General features: G+C 35.9%; 2 protein-coding genes across 9 annotated transcripts in view; one reads left to right on the top strand and one right to left on the bottom strand.

Moving 5' to 3' along the window:
* LOC109098063 (glutamate receptor ionotropic, kainate 1-like) overlaps positions 1-3,557 on the top strand; it is a 52,166-nt gene extending 48,609 nt beyond the window's left edge. For 2 of the 6 annotated variants that reach the window (XM_042732536.1, XM_042732542.1), the window contains one exon: positions 3,088-3,557. In XM_042732536.1, the coding sequence (XP_042588470.1) occupies positions 3,088-3,240 (153 nt within the window). In that variant the 3' untranslated portion in view covers positions 3,241-3,557. Of the gene's footprint in view, positions 1-1,023; positions 1,177-3,087 lie in introns of all 6 variants that reach the window. The other 4 variants (XM_042732539.1, XM_042732538.1, XM_042732541.1 and 1 more) reach the window with 4 other exon arrangements.
* Positions 3,558-10,514: 6,957 nt separating this feature from the next.
* On the bottom strand, positions 10,515-19,772 carry LOC109098062 (transcription regulator protein BACH1-like). Of its 3 annotated transcripts, none has more exons than XM_019111690.2 (5): positions 19,627-19,772; positions 17,354-17,604; positions 14,048-15,133; positions 12,568-12,774; positions 10,515-11,611 (listed from the first exon to the last, which is right to left on the bottom strand). In XM_019111690.2, exons 2-5 carry the CDS (start codon positions 17,591-17,593, stop codon positions 11,165-11,167), a joined length of 1,980 nt encoding a protein of 659 aa, XP_018967235.1. In that variant the 5' UTR covers positions 17,594-17,604; positions 19,627-19,772; the 3' UTR covers positions 10,515-11,164. The 3 variants fall into 3 exon arrangements, with proteins under 3 accessions (XP_018967235.1, XP_042588478.1, XP_042588477.1); XM_042732544.1 differs by lacking the exon at positions 19,627-19,772 and adding an exon at positions 19,014-19,556; XM_042732543.1 differs by lacking the exon at positions 19,627-19,772 and adding an exon at positions 18,867-18,888.
* Between the last annotated feature and the right edge of the window lie 26 nt (positions 19,773-19,798).

The following is a 19,798-nucleotide window of genomic DNA, read 5'->3' as shown; positions in this document are numbered from 1 at the left end:
GCAGGTGTTCTACTTTCTGAAACTATTTTGGTTAGCTTGCTTGTTTTGCATGACATACATAGTGTACTACAGTACATTTTTGACTCTCTTTTTTACTATCACGCTCTTGCAAGTTTTATTACCTGATCTGGATGACAAAGTGCTGCATTCAGCACAGTTTGCCAATTAAAGCATTGTGATGTGAAGAGTAAAATTTAATGTGTTGATGCACAACAATCATTAAATATGCCTGTAATGCATTTATTTGACATTTTAATTGTTTTGTTTGATCTATAGATCAAATCCAGATGGGATGTTTAACAAAAGTAAAGTCATTTACACTCACTGAATAGCAGAATTTAAAATTCAAAGTATGAAATATAATTTCTTTAATAAGAAGGCCATCAGACACTTGTGGTAAGTTTATAATATAGGTAAAGATTGGGGAAAGATTATTTACTAACTATTGCAGGTGAAATTGCATAGACTATAATTAAATATAAGAAATGTCTAAATATAAATTATATATATATATATATATATATATATATATATATATATATATATATATATATATATATATATATATATGTATAATTATTTTTTTAATAAAATATATAAATATATTTCTATGTAAAATATAAAAAAGTTATTGAACTATAAAAAAATATTTAAAAGATTAAATTGCATTGACGAATATATATGTATAAAATGTATAATTATTATATATATGAACATTCTACTTAAAATACAAAAAATAACTGATAAAATTTATCACAAATTATTAAACAGCCCTAGTTTAATTTTTGCAGTTGCCCGAGGGTATTTATTTGAGTATCAACAGTTAGTAACGTACCAAAGACAAAGTTTTGGAACTGATTCAACGCTAATGTACGTTAACTAATAAATTTAGCATCCTTTTTTTTTTTTTTTGCATGTGAATGCTGCTTATATTTTATTATCACTTTGATCATTTGCATGTTACTGATCTTGTCCTGCTTTTTGTCTTTCTGTTCTATTTTTATCATTGATCTGCATGCACAAGCCTTCTGTTTCTTTTACGGAGTCCAATCCCAGCAGCTGCAAAGAAGCGATTCCATCTCCTCCTCTGGCACGTCCTTATCAACAGATTTAGAGAGCGGGAGGCTCCTCAGGGATGACATATGTTCTTCGTGTTAGCCACACACTCTCATATCTGTAAGGGCTGTGTGTTATTTAAAGAAATATAAACTCCTTTCCCTCCTTCGCCCGTCCACTGGTTACTTCCAAACCATCTGCCCAAACCCTTGACCTCAATCCAGCGCCCACGCGGCTCAGAAATTTAGTACGGTTTTCAAGGAGATGAAGAACACTTTCATTTCTCGTTGCACACCCTGTCTGCAGACAGATAAGAAATGGAGTGCTCTCTGAAACTTTTATTTATTGGTAGAACCTATTCAATTACGGCCATTCGCAGCAAAAAATAAAGTGCGGACCTTCTAGATTTGATGGCCTAAATACTGCCTTTCATGTTCTCATTGCTCCCTCAAAAGATCGGCCCGCACAGTGAAGGAAATGATAATTATAATGAGGGTTATGATAATGATCTGTTCTGCGGTAGCCCACTGATTCTTGAGTAGAGAGGCAAAACAGACTACAAAACAGAAGAAAGTTTGTCTGAAGGATTTATTTTAGATAAATCTGTGACGCTCTATTGTCCATACAAAATATGTGCTTTTCCTTGCCATTTACTCAAGATTGGTCAAGACTGTCAGATATTTAAGGAATATTTATTATAATCTTTGACAATCTTGGATTCACTTTAATAAATTGATTAATCACGATTAATTGTCAATTGTTTACATAATATGTGTGTGTACTGTGTATATTTGTGTATATATAAATACACACACATACATGTATATATTTAATAAATATAATTTATATTAATGTGTAATATAAATCATATAAATATGAATATATATATATATAATATATATATATATATATATATATATATATATATATATATTTAAATTCATGTGAATATTTCTTAAAAATATACACAGTACACACACATATTATGTAAGCAAACTTTTATTTTGGATGCGATTAATCGCGATTAATTTATTTGACATGAATTATTGATATGAATTATTTTCAACAGCTATATTAATATTATTAAAAATGTTTTTAGGAGATTGGGTTTATTGTCAGTTTTGATAATGAAATAGTCATGTTAATGAAAAGGCACATACAGATACCAGCGTAAGGTAAAGTTGTAGTAAATTTTTCTCTTTTTTTTTTTCCAATCAGTGACCTCCACTCATTCACTTCTTCTTTGTTCAAACACCTGACACTGAGCGTACAGTCATGAAACACTGATATCATTCTCTGGAATGTAATTAACTTTAGCTGTATTTGGCAGAGAAAAGACATCAAGAGAAGAGTCTTCATAATGACCTGATTAAATATTGATGCCCTCAAAAAGAAAGAACAATTAAAAAGTCTAAGATTACCGGGTCTGAAATTAGCCCACAGGATAACCGTAATCAGCCGGGAGCCAATTCACCGCTCACAGCGGCTTTATCTGCCTCCCACGTCCCCAGCGGCATAAAGACATGGCTTTCATGCCTTGAACATCTCATGACAGACCAGACCAAAACCAGTAGAATCACTCTGAAACACAGAAATCTGAGTTATCACAATAGAAAATGGGCTATACAGCAAGTCAAACCTATAGTGCGACCTTGCAATATAAACCAAATCTTTCTTCTGAAGAGATTTAGGGTGTAGTTGAAGTCAATCGCATAAGAGTGTCAGAGCATTAAAGTCACCATGTACTCCCAGCCCTGTCCTCCACATCATTTCATGCTTTTTCTACACTAGCCATTTAACTAAAAGTGGCCTAAAAAAAAAAAAGAAAAAAAAAAACGATGGAGTGCAGCTAAAAAGTATTTTCCTGTTTTTTTATATCATATCACACAAGTGTTTTGCATCACATTCATTTGAATAACCGAACTGGATGCTGTTTGTATGTTTGAAGTGTGTGTATGTACTGTAAGTGTGTCTGTCTGCATGTGTGTGTGTGTGGAGACTCACGCAAGCCCTCGTGTTCTTTTTTGACAGTGTGTCTCTTTCAGTGCTGTGATGGAAGACCTGGGCATATCCCTCAGGTGTCACAAGGCATTGAGGAAGAGAGGCAGACACAGAGGAAGAGCCGGCCTGTCTGGAGTCTTATGTAACCCCAAACGCGTCCAGAGGAAAGAGACAATGGCCTAGATCCACCTCCAACCGCCACCTGAGCAAGGAGCCTGCCGGTGAAATCAATCTCTGAGGCCATTTGTTTTTTCAATCAATTGTTTATTTGCTTTTTATTCATAAATTTGCAGGTTTTTATATCAGTACTATGTGGGTTGTGTTGGTCTTGTGTTAAGTACACAGGTAATATCTGAACTGACAATGAAAGGAATCATTTATTTTGAGATATTTATTAAAGTACAAGCACATTGCATTATACTGTAGCATTTTCTTGTGCTGTCCTTAATTTAATAAATAAAAGCGAGATTTTTTTACACACTCTTGGACATTTATCTCATTCCAGGCATTCTTTTATCAGTGACGCGGGTTCTATTAATTGCAGCATTATATAACAACAGAAAATAATAGAGTAGATGCTTCTAATCCGTGACTGTTCCAAAGGGAATGCAAGGCATGACTGTTTTTCCCATTTTGACCCTAACAGTTCAAGACGGTCTGCCTGCTGCACACAAAGCGCACGCCTCGAGGGACTGACCGAAGTATTCTCCCTCAAACTGAGGCACAATCAAATAAAGGTCAAAGGTCAGCCTCTGCTTCGAGTGCTACCTGCTCCATGACCCAGACAAATTACTCTCTGAAGATTAAACGCCTTTTCGCCAAAAATACATCAGATGTGTCTTAATGCATATCAGAAAAGATAAGACGTTACGAGATGAGGGTGATCATCTTGATTAGATTTTTGTGCTCCAGATGAATTTGCTCAAAGTGTGTCTATAAAAAACTTTAATGTAAAATGTTATAATTAACATTTTTTCCCCGTGACTTGTTGGACAATTTCAAGACCAACTTTGCTGTCATTCGTTCAAAACTGCTGAAAATTATACCCTCTTAAGTTGAGTGATATTTGTATCGCCCCATTGCAATACGCAATGTAAATTTAACTCAAAATTAAGACAAAAAAACAAATCTGTGGTTCTATTATGTGTGTCAATGCCATAGGACATTACGTCACACTAAAGGACAGAAATGGTAGTTCTTAAATTATCTCTATTTAATTTTGAACAAGTCAAAGGAGAAAGAAAGTTTGATTTTGAAACTATTTCAAAAATAATTGGTCTCTTGGTCAATCAGTATGTTACTGAAATTCTTCTAGCCCCAGCTGCATGTGCGGCACAGCTAAATATGATTGATATTCAAACTATATTCATTAACATGTGAATTTTTTTTTCTGAGAATTTTGAATGAGTTTTCTGTAAACACATAAGAAAATAGTTTCATTAATGTAGTTATTGCTTTTAGGAACAATGAAAATGATCAAAAACCAATAAAAATGAGTTAAACCTTATTTAATTATTTAAAATGCTTTTTAAAGAGATCTTGGTGTGACGTCTTTGTCCTGTTGTGTGACAGTACTTTCAGTATTTTCTGTCACACCAAAGGACGTTTTAGCCTTTTTCTGTCAATTAATGACCTTCCTATTCTGAGCTAACCTGTCATTAGTGGTTAGCAAGACACATTTGCATAAATTTTCCATGATTATGTAGTTTAACATGCAGTTTTTAATGAAAAAATATAATTTAGGGGTGTCATACCAAAGGACAACAAAACGTAACACTTCCAAAAGTGATAGTGGTTCCAAAAACATTAAATATTTGAACAATTCTGAGACAAAAATTTGCCATGCGCACGTGTCATGGGCTTCACAGGCGGCTTCAGTAACACGACCATTAATGGGGTCCTTCAACTAATTAAGTTTTCTCTGGAATTGGCCGATTTAAAATCAGGATATGGAGTCACACCAGAGGACATGCTTTTCAGTGACAAAATGTATCAAGTTCCTATGCTTTCAGAAATATATGGATGAAAAAAAAATATTGCCATTAACTAAAACAGACACAATTATGCCGGAGGTATTTGTAAAGATTTTTATGCTTTTCTTTTTGATTTATAAAAGTTGTAATTTATTGAACCACGCTTGAGACAGTCAGACCATAGGACAATTTTGAAATTTGGCTCGAAAATAAATAAAAAAATCTATTAATACTGCAGCTTTTATAACAACAGGTCCACATAACGACAATATTAATTATATTAATTTTTATATTGTGGGACAGTGAAAATGCCATGTCACGTCAACAACCTATATATATATAGAGAGAGAGAGAGAGAGAGAACTGGACATGCTGGTGTCCCTGTAATACATATATAGGTCAGCTGTGTCTGGACCAGAAAGACAATGTATTTTCTGGCTCAGTTTTGGCCTCTGGGAAATTTAAACATGAAAGGTGTTTTGTGGCGTTTGTGCACATGTGAGGGGAAGCTTGTGGGCTATTGGCAAACGTATAGAAATTATAGCGCTTCAGAGAGACTGAGGGCCATTCACACTTAAGAAGATAAGGACTGCTCGGGGCTGTTTGGGCCTGGCAGTCAGTTTCAAAGCCCTCAGACTTCACTAAACACATGTGACGGCCAATGAAAACAGCTTTCATAGAGTCCTTGCTTTAAAAGCAGGAGCTGTTATCATGTAGAAGTGGGGTTCAAATGCTTATTTTATTTTTTATTTCAGAATTTCTTAGTATTGTGTTTGTCACAATGTCACAAACGTACTGATTAGTGGCCTAAAAATAGTCCATCCATCATATCTATCTATCTATCTGTCTGTCCTGTATAGCTGATTCCTAGATTTTAATTTGACTGAGACTTCTATAACCCACTGTATGTTAATGTTATGTAAATGTTTTCCTCCTCCCAAAAATCATATTATGTGTCTACATAAAGAGAATCACCTTAACCTCATGAATAATTTGTTTGCTTGATTAAGATCAAGTATATGATATCAGAACAGCGTAACAACGCCTCAGTCATAGCCAAGGGTCAGATCGATGTCCCCTGATAACAAATGTGATCAGCTTTAATAAACACACCTTGCAGATCTGATCCATCCGTGTGCTACTAAGTGCCTCTGTGATGATTAATAGCAGCATCACATGAGAACAGAGACTATCTGTCAGTCAGAGTACGGTGTCACTTTCACACTAATGACAGATCAGTCTTCTTTATGTTTTTATGCTAATGCATGCCATTTGGGACAACAGTTTTTAAGTCTTTTTCTGTGATGTGAAGCCTGCATTTGGAAGTGTATAATATGACAAACATCTTGATTCTTGATTGAGCTTTTGTTTGAAAGAGAGAAGGAAATTGCTCTTCTGTTTCACATTCACCTGTTACTTCACAGACAGGTCTGCCCTGACTCTGTCTGCTGAACAGCTTGGTAGGACCTATGGGACAGTGTATGTCAAAGCAAACACACTGAACACTGAGGTTGAGAGGAAGCAGTGGAGAGAGAGAGAGAAGTGAAGACAAAAAGACATCAGGTTGTTCCCCAGTGTCATACGTAAGCTATGCAGGCTGAACTTCAATTCAAAGTCAGTGTTTTCCAGATAATGGTGCGAATTCACTAAATCATGCCAGAGAATAATCAACTTTAAGTGAGTAATTCACTCAAAAATATGAATTCTGTCATGATTTACTCACCCTCATGTCGTTTCAAACCTGTATGAATTTAATTACACCATCTACTGGACTGGAGGGTGAGGTGCTGACTGACATACAGGAAAGCAATGGCAGCTCCTATGATTTTACTGTTCAGCTAATTAAATATCGAGTTGTTTTTAACCAAAATCAGTTGGAGCTGAAGACAGTCATTTTGTACTGCCATTTAATTGAATTCACCCAACCGAATATTCATTAAATTTCTCTTTCTCCAGAATGGGTTTAGAACGACATTAGTGTGAATGGGTAAATGGTTCAATTATTTTATTTTATTAGTGTATATAGTTAATATACTGTGTGTGTGTGTGTGTGTGTGTGTGTGTGTGTGTCCGTGCGTGTCTATGTTTATGTGAACTATTACTAGTTACTGCATGCTTCCTTCATTTTTATTTTATGTTGGATTTATCCAGACTAGACCAACTAACCAAAAAAAATAAAAAACTAGACCAGCATGGAAATCGTCCCCTAAAACAATTCACAGAGGAACTGCATTTAATTACCTAATTTAAAGATATACACCTGTTGTCCATTACACCAGATGCATGCAGCATGCTGGGTTATTTTATCTCTGCATGAGATGTCTGTTCAGGCCTTTCTAGCGCACTGTCCCTGTTACCCAGAACTCAGCGCACACATACACACTCTAAACCATTTGGCCGTGATAAAGCCATCCTGTCTATGGGTGGGACAAAGATTCTGAATGAGGGCTGCAGGTGCACAGTTTCTGTAATGCTCTCAGGAGAACCCTCAAACGCACATTAAGCCATAGGAGATGACATGCACAAGTCCAAGCGCTCTATTAGAGCTAATGACTGTCCTCTCATGCCAAATAACAGTCACCTTTGTCTGAGAGGCAGGTCTGTGCACTGATTAGACAGCGTTGTGTCATTAGGGAGGTCTATGTATTATGGGACATCAACCACAAAGATTCACTCTGTGTAGCTGAGGGACAGGTAGTTTAGAAACAAATAGACATTTTACTCTTGTTCTATTGGCTTGTAATTAGGTGAATCCGAATGTGACTAATTTACTATTATGGATAGTTACCCAAAATTGAATGTTTTGTTCCTTTTTGGTTATAATTTAGCGTAGGCCTACTTATGCTATTGTAAACCTGGGTAAGAATAAAGAATAGAACAATTCCCGTTTCGATTCTATAGTTAATGCTTCCATTGAATTTCTTACTAAAATTCTCAGAAGCGTGGTGGTAGCATTGCTGTTTTCACTCATTAGACTCATTAGATGGATTTCATTCGGGAAACGGACTTAACTGGTTGCACTTTAAAGTAGCTACGTTTTTGATTTACTAAAAAGAACCAGCTCATAAGATTCCATGTTCGGCAGTTGGACTTAAGAGTTGACCTGCCTCTTTTCACTGTCTATTTTCATTTTATTAAAAAAAAAGAGCAGCTTGGACATTTTACTCAAGGAACGGGAAAGTGAGTAGTTTAATTGTGGTCGAAAGTTTCATGTGTCCATTTTTTATGAGCATTAATCATAATCCCATTAATGTGGCACTTAAATGTTATTGAAGTTTTTGATTTAGCTTCTTTATGATATTCTTTTGCAGAAGGAGACCTCAAGATGCCCAGCCTGTGTGAGGTCAAGAGAGGAAAGTGAGAAGGTGTGTAGTGGGTGCTGTTATCTAACTAACCTTTTTATTCAGCACTGGAGAATTATTCGCTTACTCTTGAACAAGGTCTTGATAAGATCAGGATCAGGCTTATAACGCCCATTTCTGTCAGTGATGCAGCAAGATTGTGGGGGTGAGCTTGTGTGATGCTGAGGTGATGTTCTGAAAAACATGGAAATTAAGCAAAAGTATCAGGGAAAACGCCAAACACGCCAAAGTATCAGTGACTCATACCGAATGAATATATCGTATCTCTGCCCTTGTGTAGTGCATCATTGAATAAGAGCTTTTATTCAAATCCACACAGATGGCATAATATTACTGTGCTGCTGAATGTGATGATGTTTACTGGCAGCTTAAGTTTTTCCTTTTTAGTATTTTGATTAATTCTAGGATTCGGTTTAAACTGCCGTAATACTGTTTTCCCTGTCCCTAATCTGCTAACCTCATAACTCTTAATCAAAACCCCCAAGCCGTTCCTCTCTTTTTTTGTCTTCAACATTGTAATCTTGAATGAATGAGGTCACAGATTAAATGCATGTGACATGCGCCGCTCATCTTACCTGAAACTCCTCTCAAAACAGTGAAGGACTTTGTGCTCTCCGCGGCACGTTAAAATAAATCCATGGCACCTGGACGTAAAGGAAAGCCACATCCACCAAATCAATTTGTCTCACAGAAGGATGCATCTGTGTTCCTCTCTGAAGACCGCTTCTTTCTCTGATGTCTTAAGCTTCATGACCACAACCTTGGCACAAAACATCAGTTGTCATTTGAAACAGACCCACTGCATGAAATTTTGCCCTTGACAGTTTACTCACCCTCATGCCTTTCCAAGCAAGAATACATAAGGAGAGACTGTTCCTAGTCTCCATCCACTTTCATTGCATGGAAAAGAGCAGCTTGGATATTCTTTTAAACCTCTCCTTTTATTTAATTTTTTTATTTTTATTTTTTGTTCCATGTCAGAGGTCATATAGGTTTGGAAAATGTATTTATTTATGTTGCTGTAAAAAAGACATCCAGTGGCAGAGTTTACCCATTTCACTCATTCTTTCATTATTACGGTATGCATTTCTAACTATAATGAGAACATTAATGATTTTTTTTTTTTTTTTTTTTGTACATTGAATACCAGGATACTACTGAGATACCAAAAAAAAAAAAAAAAAAAAAAAAAATCTGTTTTCTGATGGTCCTTTGTCAAATGAAGATCAATTATAACCGATGGCTGTCTCTGTACAGATACTGATGATCGTGGCAGATTAACCCAAGGGAACAGAACACACAAACATGAACATACTGTTCTGTAGCTGACAGCCGGACAAAACGAATCCATCAAAGTGACTGAAATGATGAAAAATGCCTCACAGCCTGTCATTATCCCAGCGCACATTCTTAGTTCTGAGACAACAAAGATTGTAATATGAAACTATATCACGAATTTATCCCCGAGCTGTCTTTGTTTAGACTGGAGCGTGTTTACACATTACAGACGCAGCTACAGGTGCTGTACAGCAAGTATGATGGTTTATCAAGCACAAGGAGAAATATTGTCTGTGTGGGTGCTGCCATCTGTTGGTACAACTATATTACTGTAAATAACGAAGACCTTCATGTAACCCAGGGATTCCAAAATTAAACTTATAGGTATTATTATTATACTATTTTACTATTTAAAAGTACCCCCTGAGATTTTAAGGTACTATTTTGATAATTTAACAGCACATTTGCATGATCACGGTTCTCTGATGGTCAGTTAATAACTGAACAACATGCAGGTAAACAGTATATTTAATATTATAATACATAATCATGTGTTATTTTAGTTTCATTTATACTCTAGTATAGTGCTCATTAACATTTTGAATTAGCTTTTATTTTATTTTAATATTTAGTATTCATTTTAATTTGAGCTAATTTTGTGCTTTCTGTGATTCTGTTATTGTCAGTTTCTTTATATTTCCTCATACATATCTAAGATAATACCCTATAAAAAAATATATATATATATATAACAAAGGATTTATTTTTATTAAAATAATGAAAATAAAAGATATGTACAAAGTTAACTGATTTAAAGGAAAACAAGTCTATTTCAAATGTGCAATTTCTTTTTTAAAGTCATTTATTAACAAGCTTCCTGAAAAGAGGATATTTTGGTCCCAAGCAAAACATTAGAGCAGAATAATCAAAGTGTTATAACATTACTTTTAGATTTAAATGATGGAGGGAAAAAAATAACACTTTTTTTAATTACATAAAAACAACATTAGTGAAACTACAGTATGTGCAGTTCTGAACACCTGAGAGTTTAATTCCCAGATTTAATGGTCTCTTCTAAAGTTTCGAGACATTTTGAGTGTCACAGTTTCAGCAAAAACAGATTACAGCACAGAGTAGTCCAAGAGCTTTATGTCCCCTGAGAAGAAAAAAGGTTATTATTGAGCTGCGAGATGAGGTTTGTGGTGTTGTGAGTCCAACAATGATACAGTGAATTGAGGTTGATTGATTCCATAAGAACATGAGGATGTTCGGGGACATGTGTGTTAAGTCTATAAAGGATCGTTTTAGGTAAAGGAATACTTCATTGAACACTGACCAATACAAACTTAATGCTAATGCTTAAAAAAATAAAATATAATGTACAACCTACGATCAGACGAGGACAGTAGTGATGTCACGTTTGTTAAATGCACCTTTAGTGAGTTATTAAAGTCCTTCAGTGATTTTCTATGGTCCTTCCTTTAACCAACACATTTAATTTTGAAATTTGTCGGTTTCATGATTGCCGATGAGCAGATCAGTGGCGTGTTTCACCACTGAACTACACTCCAGTGGCGAGGCGTCAGGAAGACAGGTGTGTGACTGAGCTTCTGCGACCCCAAGAGGTAACAGGTTCTGTGAGCTTGACTGTGCAACAAAATTCTCCATTGAGGAAGTAACTTGTGGTTTGGTTCCAGAGCAACAGGTGTGTGTGGAGAGGTCTGAAGCCTGGGGACTCTGAGAAAGGTCTGGAGAGGGGCACAGGAAGGCAGACAGCGGGCAGTCTGGAGAGGAATATTTGGCCAGCACCTGAAGCTGCTCGGGTCTGAGGGCGGCTTCAGTACAGACCCTCTCATACAGGCCTGAGTAACTCTGCCAGGCCGTCATCTTCATCTGATTCAGCTTTATCCTTTCAGCGCTCAGCTTCTCTCGCTCGCTCCTCTGCAGAGCACAAAGAAACCACATAGATACACTTTATTAAATACGAAATTCAAGATTTGTTATTTATATTATTTTATTTTTTGACATTTAAGTTGCATGTAATATTTTATGGGATGACAGAGTTTTAATAAACTATTAAAACTTAATGTGATGCATCTATCAATCATACATAAACGATTTTCAAAATGCATTTATTTGAATGAGCATAAACCTGTTCACTGTGAAACCGAACATGGAAATCTGGCTAGCTGCAGAACAAGCAATTCAGTAAAAATGTATGAGACTGGATTTATTGATGATGATGATGATAATGATATAAAGCTGATTATTGTGTATTTTAAACACAAATTTATTAGTACTATTACAGAAGTCTTACCTGTTTTATTTATGTATGTCTGACAAATATGCATCACATTAACTTTATTAGTCTGTTTATGTTAAAACAGAGTAATCCAAATGGATGTAAATTGTCCAAACAATTCAAATGTATGGATGAATCTCACAAAAACCTGTCATATTTCACACCAAAAATAACAACAGATTTTAAATTAAAAAACATTACATTTAATATCTTTTAGGACCATTAAGATACCATACAGTTCTTTACCATAATAAAAATGTAAATAAATAGAATAATAATATTTAAAATATTTATATTATTTAAAATATTTAAATTATTATTTTGGCATTGTCCTTAATTAAAAAAAATAAATAAATAAATAAAAATAACTTGTCTTAGAAAATGTTATTTAAAAAAAAAAAATAGTTTAGTGCATTTTTTTTCTTAAAGAAAAATACTGTTATCCATCCAGGTTTTTGTGAAATTCACTGAATAAGCAGCTGTAGATCAAAACTGTAATCCTGAATGAGGTATCTGAAGTGCTGGAAGAGTGCACAGCTATACACCTTGAGCCTTTAGGGATCCCTCAGACTATAAGGATCTTTTGAATACTCACCAGTTTCTCGATTTCACACTCCAGGTTGTGTATGCAGTCAAGTTTCCGCTTGCGGCAGCGCCGGGCTGCAATCCGGTTTTTGCTCCGTCTGCGGATGTCATGCACAACGTCGAGCTGCTCCCGTGTCAAGCACTGCTGCTTCAGCATCTGCTGGAAGTCATTCCTGCTCAGAGACACGATCTGAGCCACAGAGAGCGGCAGCGCCATCTGGAGGGGAACAATCAACATGGAAGTCACGGAAGCAGATCTGTTTATATTTGAAACACTGTCAACTTTGCTCAACATTCAGTGAGTAAAGATTTATGGGTTAATGCTTCTTTTAAGGTCTTCACTCAGGACATGTGGACTTTTTGACCTCACAAGGAGTGTGACAAGTCATTATCAGGTGTGCAAGTAATTATGATTCCAGACTGCTCAAAAGTCCAAGCAACATTAACAAATCTACAAATGCTTACAGAGGTGCCAGGTTTTTGCTTATTCCAACTGTAGGAAATTCTAGTGACTAGATAAGATGTGGGTCTCAAGACACACCAATTGTTGGATTGACCAATATTTTTTTATTAATATTGATTTAATAACAGGTCTGCTGTTAAACTGCACCATTCGGTGTGTCTTTAAAGGAAATCCCCCATCAATGCTATTAACAGGCAAAGTAACTCATTTAAAGTATTGCTGGATAATTGCTCAACTTTTCTGAAATAATTACAAACTTCTTAAGAAATGTGTTGCTCAACAATTAGAAAACAATTGGAATAAATTCACAACCATTTAGATTTAAAGACAACTTTGCATAATAAAAATAATAATTGTATATTAATATAATTATATACATTAATTTAGAGAAAATATTATGAAATAATACAATACTATATATTGTAAAAATACTATTATTGTTAAATTGCTGTTAATAACGACAACTGCAAAAATTTGAAATATTAACAATCATAATAACATCACATTTATATAAAATATTAATAATCTGTACATTAAAATATATTTGTGGCCATTTAGATGACAAAACAACTTGAGTTATTATTGAAGTTATTATACTTATTATTACACTTATATGAATATAATTAATTAATATAACAAATTATAATATTATAACATGACACTGCTACTATAATAACAACAGCAAAATAATAATAATATTATATTTGTAAAAAATATTCATAATCTGTAAATAAAAAAGTTCAAATAGCCATTTAGATTACAAAATAATTTTACATAATATTTCATAATAATAATAATAACAATAATATATTCATAATATTATTGTGTTGTTTGTGTTGTCTATGATTAATTGATTGACTATTTCATTGTCCATCATGACAATTGGGCATTTGATCACTTAAAAATGTAATGCACATCTTTCCTCAACACACTGGACAGTTTCACGCATCATTCAAGCACAGAAGCTTAGGGATAAGAGTTTGTTCACACCAGTGAAGCACCACTAACAAATACAAGCAGGCCTCACCTCACACACTCGTTCACTGCTGTAAGACTCACTGTCCCCCTCTGTGTCAAAGCTATCAGAGTCCTCCCCTGACTGGTTGGAGGGCATGTATGGACTGCCCTGTGACGTGGGCCCCCCCTCTCCATCGTGCAGATGAGCTCCCACCGCGCCAAAGTTCTGCAGGAACGGACACTCCACCGCTCTGGGATCCGGATGGCAGCTTTTCAGACAGTTGAGATTTGAGGGTTTCACCACCAAGCCCAGGCCAGAGGGAGACGCCTGACAAGAATCCGGCCAAAATGTGAGCTGTTTAGCCACCTCTATTTCCTCTGTGCTCCTCTGTTCACAGCATCCGTCAGCTTTGTGCTCCATGTATGGCCTCACAACATCCTCCAGTCCTGAGCGAGGGAGTGTTCCCCATTTTTCAGTGTCACAAATGGATTGTGCCGACTCATTACAGATTGGAAATGATGGCTGGCCTGTGCAAGGTCCAGGATTCAGGGGACAACATTCAGGCAGAAGAGAATCTTCATCTCCAATGAGAGGTGTCTTATCGCATGTCTTGCCGTCTTCATTGCTTGAGCAAGGTTGGCAGTTTAAAGAACAATGGTCTTCTGACTTGTCAAGGGACATGGGTTTTGAGTTGCAAACATCCAGACAGGATCGCTCCTTCCCGCAAGCTATTTGAAACTTCCGGTATTTCGGGCACAGGAGGGAGTAATCTGTGTCTTTCTCACTGTGACAGCTTTTTCCGACATCCTCAATGGCCACCGAAGGAGGACAGGATGGCTCTTTGACTTCAAGCTGAAGCTGCGAGGGCTGAAGTAATGATTTGTCTTCATCGATAACATCATCCCCATCAATCGAGCTCAATTCAGACCCTCGTGATTTGCAGCATTTGGTTTTGCAGCACTTCCTCTGGACTTTTGATGCACTTCTGCTGCTCTCAAAGAACTTGGGGAGAAGGAAGTCAAAGCAGGCTTTGTCCAAGTTCTTGAAACCAAGAACAGAGGCACAGTTACGGATTTCCAGCACATTCTCTTTGGTAAAGATGAGTTTTGAGGTGTAGGCAAAGTCCAGCAAGGGTTCAAATCCCTCTGAGGTAACCTTCAAAATGGAAAAACAAACAAAAAAAAAACGATATGTTTTAAAGGGGTGCTATTATGCTTTTTCACTTTTTCAGCTTTAGTTAGTCTGTAATGTTGCTGTTTGAGCATAAAAAAGATCTGCAAAGTTACAAAGCTCAAAGTCCACTTCAAAAGGATATATTTTATTTAACAGAAATCACTTTTCAAAAACTACAATGAATGATTTGTTTGGAGTACAACGCATATTTTCCGGGATTTGTGATATCACAAAGATCGACGAATGGGACGAGACCTGGTTGAGCTGCACTAGAGAAGGCAACGAGTGTTATTACTATGTCGGAGACACGCTAGCTTTCCCAAGGCAGATGAGCTTAGAGTGGTTACAATCATCCGGGTTTAAATCATGCTCAAATTGATTTGATTTTGACGCAATATTTACACTAAAGCTCACAGCAGGCTATGGTAAGGAGCATGACATTTCCCAACCAGGCACCGAGTGCTGCCAATCACAACACACACTGGCCCAGCGAACCAATCACAGCACATGTCGTATTTCAGAAGGCGGGCCTTCATTTGATGCAGGAACTATTCCAGCCGCTCATGCCAGACTGGGCAGAGAGGTGTTGTAATAATGTAATAAATGTGGAAAATATATGTTTTTCGAACAACCTAGTATGAGAGCCTGTTCTAGTACACCCCCAAAACAAAATCAAGACTTTGTAAAAGAGCATAATAGGACCCCTTTAAATCACGTGCATAAAATGCATCATATATCTCACATAGCGTTGCATTTTTTTTTTTAACAATTTGTTTATTACAACAATATTATACAATAAAATAGTTAGATCTGTTTTACATAATAACAATAAATTAAATGACAATAAAAGAAAAAAATAAAAATAAATAAATACATAAATAAAAATAAATGTTTTATTAAAATAAAAAAAGGCCACAGGTCAGTTCAGATAGCTACAGACTAAGAAGAGTTGAAAATAGTCATACAAGAAGCAAATCATTATATAAAAAGGGGTAATTTTGGAAAACCAGTAAATGGTTAAATGACTAATGGTTTGGTAGTAATAAAATGTGGGTGGAAATACATTGAGAATCAAGATATTTTATCTCTTCCAGCCTCACTCATTATATTACTAAAACCAGAGTTTGAAATAAAGGATATAAAGGGTTTCCAAATATTCTCAAATAAAGACAATTTCCCTTTTAAAATATATGTAATCTTTTCCATTGACAAACATAAAGACATATTATTGATCCACTGTACAACAGATGGCCTTTCCACTTTTTCCAATTCATAGCTATTAGACGCTTTGCTTGAAGTATACACGTCAATAAGTTTACGAGTGCTACTACAGTGTACAATATTATCAGGAAAAATTCCCAGAATAAACATTTCTGGATTCATTGGAAGATTAACGGATACCATCTGAAAAATGAGTAAAACTACCTCTTTCCAAAACTCCTGCACCTTAGGACAACCCCACATGCAGTGCAAAAGTGTGCCTTTATCAGATGTGCATTTAATGCATGTGTCTGGAGTGTTCTGACAAATTTAGTTTAACCTAACTGGAGTAAAATACGTTCTCATAATCCAGTTGTACTGTATTAATTTAAGATTACTGTTAATAGTTTTCGCTTGAGCTTTTATACATATTTTTTCCCATATATCTAAGGAAATGTTCATTTTTAGATCTTCTCTCCAGGAGATCAGTTTGGATTCTTAAGATTCTTTAGAGTATGACTCAAATAATTTATAAAACATTGATATTAAGTCACACAGACACTGAATTAAAGGAATAGCTCATCCAAAAATGAAAATTCTGTCTCTATAATGACGGATGACAGTGACTCAGAAAAGAAGTTATTTTTGTTTTCTTTGTACACAAAAATTATTCTCGTAGCTTCGTAAAATTACAGATGAACCACTGATGTCACATGAACTATTTTAACAATGTCCTTACTACCTTTCTGGGCCTTAAACATGGTAGTTATGTTGCTGTCTATACAGGGTCAGAAAGCTCTTGGACTTCATCAAAAATATCTTAATTTGTGTTCTGAAGATGAACGAAGGTCTTACGGTTTGGAACGACATGAGGGTGAGTGATTAATGACAGAATTTTCATTTTTGTGTGAACTATCCCTTTAAATATTTCTGTCGCAATATTGGGCCAAAGATATCCCATGAACTTCCTCCTTCATTTCAGACCTTTAATTATATTGTTACCTCATCAGGAAGGTTGATGATAATTCCTTCAGGTGTATGACTGGACAAACGAGCGCTGAAATAATCACTGCAGGATGCCAGAACTGCCCGGTGGGCCCGAAAACTCTGGGTCTCTGCCACAACAGTCACATCACACAGAAGATCTTTCTTCCTCTGCTCATTCAGACATTGCAGAACATGGGAACTGTGCACAGACGACTGGAAGGTGAACTTAAACGACTTGGAGTTTTCCACCGACATGCTGAGTTAATCTGTATGGCAAAAACAAGGAATATGTGCTCAGTTCAAAGAAACGGTCCTGTGTACTACTAATAACTGAGATTATTCGGTTATAAAACTCATTCATTAGACATACAGCAAGCAACACGGTTTCTAAACAGTTTGAACATTGAATTTCCATGACTTTTCCTTTTACTGGTTGGAGATGTTTCAAAATCATATTACTGATGTTGTAGGCAGCAATTTTAAAGAGCAACTTCTAACCAATGAAATATTTTAGAGCTCAGCATTACTTGTAATATATATATATATATATATATATATATATATATATATATATATATATATATATATATATATATATATATATATATATATATATATATTCACTCTAAAGATTTCCATGTCGTGAACACAATATTAAAATCCCCTACGGTTTTTAATAGTTTTTACAAATTACAGCAATGTTCACCAACTTTTTCAGCACTGTTAGTTCCAGAAACATTTTCTCATTCATTTTTCCCAAAAAGATTTTTGTTAAAGAGTTGTAACCCACAAACTAGCAAAGAGGTGAATTACAACCATGGATATATACGTAATGACACTAAAGCAGAGATTCTTGCGAGTGCTATTTTCTTGTTTTGATGTTTTCTTTTTTGTAGAGTCATGGCAGTGTAGTATTCCACCCAGAATTCCACTGTTTAACATGATTATTTAAAACATAAGTTGAAATAATGCAGTCTGATGGCTTTAACAAAAGCATATAGCATTGATTAACAAACTCTTTAAGGATCTGTAAGTTATTGTTAATGGAGAAAATTATTTTACTTCCAGAATCTGCCTGTTGCACTCTTATTTATTTCTTATATATACTTACATATTATTATATATAAAGGGAGCAAGCCATAGGAAGAGATGGAGAGAGCAGCAGGGAATAGGAAACGGAAAACCCGGAATGGAACCAGAGCGGAGTGACACTTTGTGTGTGGAGGGGAAATTTATGCCACTCCACTCACGGCTCTGTTCCACTTTTGTGCTTTGCTTCACGAGTTTTGGATTGTTTTGGAATTATTTACTCATTAACTGGCCAATTTGCGTCTCAAACGTAAACTACTCAGTATTAACTGGCCTTCTATGAAAACTATCACATTTGCAAATGTCTAGCTGTCAGCCGACCTGATATTCACCTGCGCGTTTGCTCGCGTGATACTTCTTTAAAACTCTCGTTCTACTGGAAGTATGGCTAAAAACAAAAGCGCCCTGGGAAAAAATGCTTTTTGAAATACGTACGTACGTGTCATTACCCACGGGAGCTCCTTATCTCAACCGTGTACTGAGAATTTGACCTAACGTTAGTCAAGTCATGAGAGAGAGAGAATGTGTGTGTGTGTGTGAGAGTGTGTGTGTGTGTGTGTGTGTGGCGCAAGAGTGTGCCGCTCACTGCTGACTCATTGGGTTTTGCTGATAAAGAATGAGCAAGCATTTTCCCCGTCTGTCCCTTTCCATTAAACTCCTCCACTTTACGAGGAACTTAGTAACCGGTTGCCTCATACATTTCAAGCTGGATCATTTTAAGTTGTTAAACGGAAACATTTGAACTCATTTCCCTAATCCTGTGTCGAGTACAAACAACAGACGCGCCTTGGATGTAATAAACCCCCAACATTACGCTCGTGTTACAAAACCTAGTGAGCGCCTACCTAGACAGCATCCCAGGCGCGCTTTTAAATGTTCGAATAGAACCCTCGGGACGCGGATACGACGCTCAAAATGCTGTCTAGATAGAAGCCCATTATGTTTTGAGACACAGCCTACGTCAGATTAGGGGGGAAAAAAGACATCTATAGAGAAGAATAGTCGTGATAATTGAAAAACTCGCAGTCGTATGGCGTGAAACAGAGCTATATCTAAACTAAACCAGTTAATACGTTTTTATACTTAAATAAGACATTTTAAACTTTAACTATAGAGTTCACCGATCTCCATTCTTAATGTCTTTTTGTCGCTCTTGACACACAAAACTGACAAAACCACAAGAGATCGTATATACTCACCTGTCATATCACTGGAGGGTGAGAGGAAAAGTTGGATTTAATACTACATTCTAACTCGGCTAGCTTAAAGCGCTCACTTTGTAACTATGATAAGGAGGCGCTTGTGTTTCACTCTGGTGTCATGTGACTTCTGGCCAAAAAATTGTTTTTGTCCCGCCTTCTCAAACACAGC

This window comes from Cyprinus carpio, chromosome B10 (assembly GCF_018340385.1).
Source record: "Cyprinus carpio isolate SPL01 chromosome B10, ASM1834038v1, whole genome shotgun sequence".
NCBI lineage: Eukaryota > Metazoa > Chordata > Actinopteri > Cypriniformes > Cyprinidae > Cyprinus > Cyprinus carpio.
The sequence above is the reverse complement of the archived record's forward strand: the minus strand, read 5'-3'. Positions and strand labels throughout refer to the sequence as shown.

Excerpts from the sequence above, each read along its gene's own strand:
- LOC109098062 (XM_019111690.2), bottom strand. The coding sequence starts at position 17,593 with ATGTCGGTGGAAAACTCCAAGTCGTTTAAGTTCACCTTCCAGTCGTCT. Across the intron at positions 12,775-14,047 it reads GCAGTGAACGAGTGTGTGAG|ATGGCGCTGCCGCTCTCTGT; the intron begins GTGAGGCCTGCT and ends GTTCCCCTCCAG. Across the intron at positions 11,612-12,567 it reads AGTGTGAAATCGAGAAACTG|AGGAGCGAGCGAGAGAAGCT; the intron begins GTGAGTATTCAA and ends TGTGCTCTGCAG.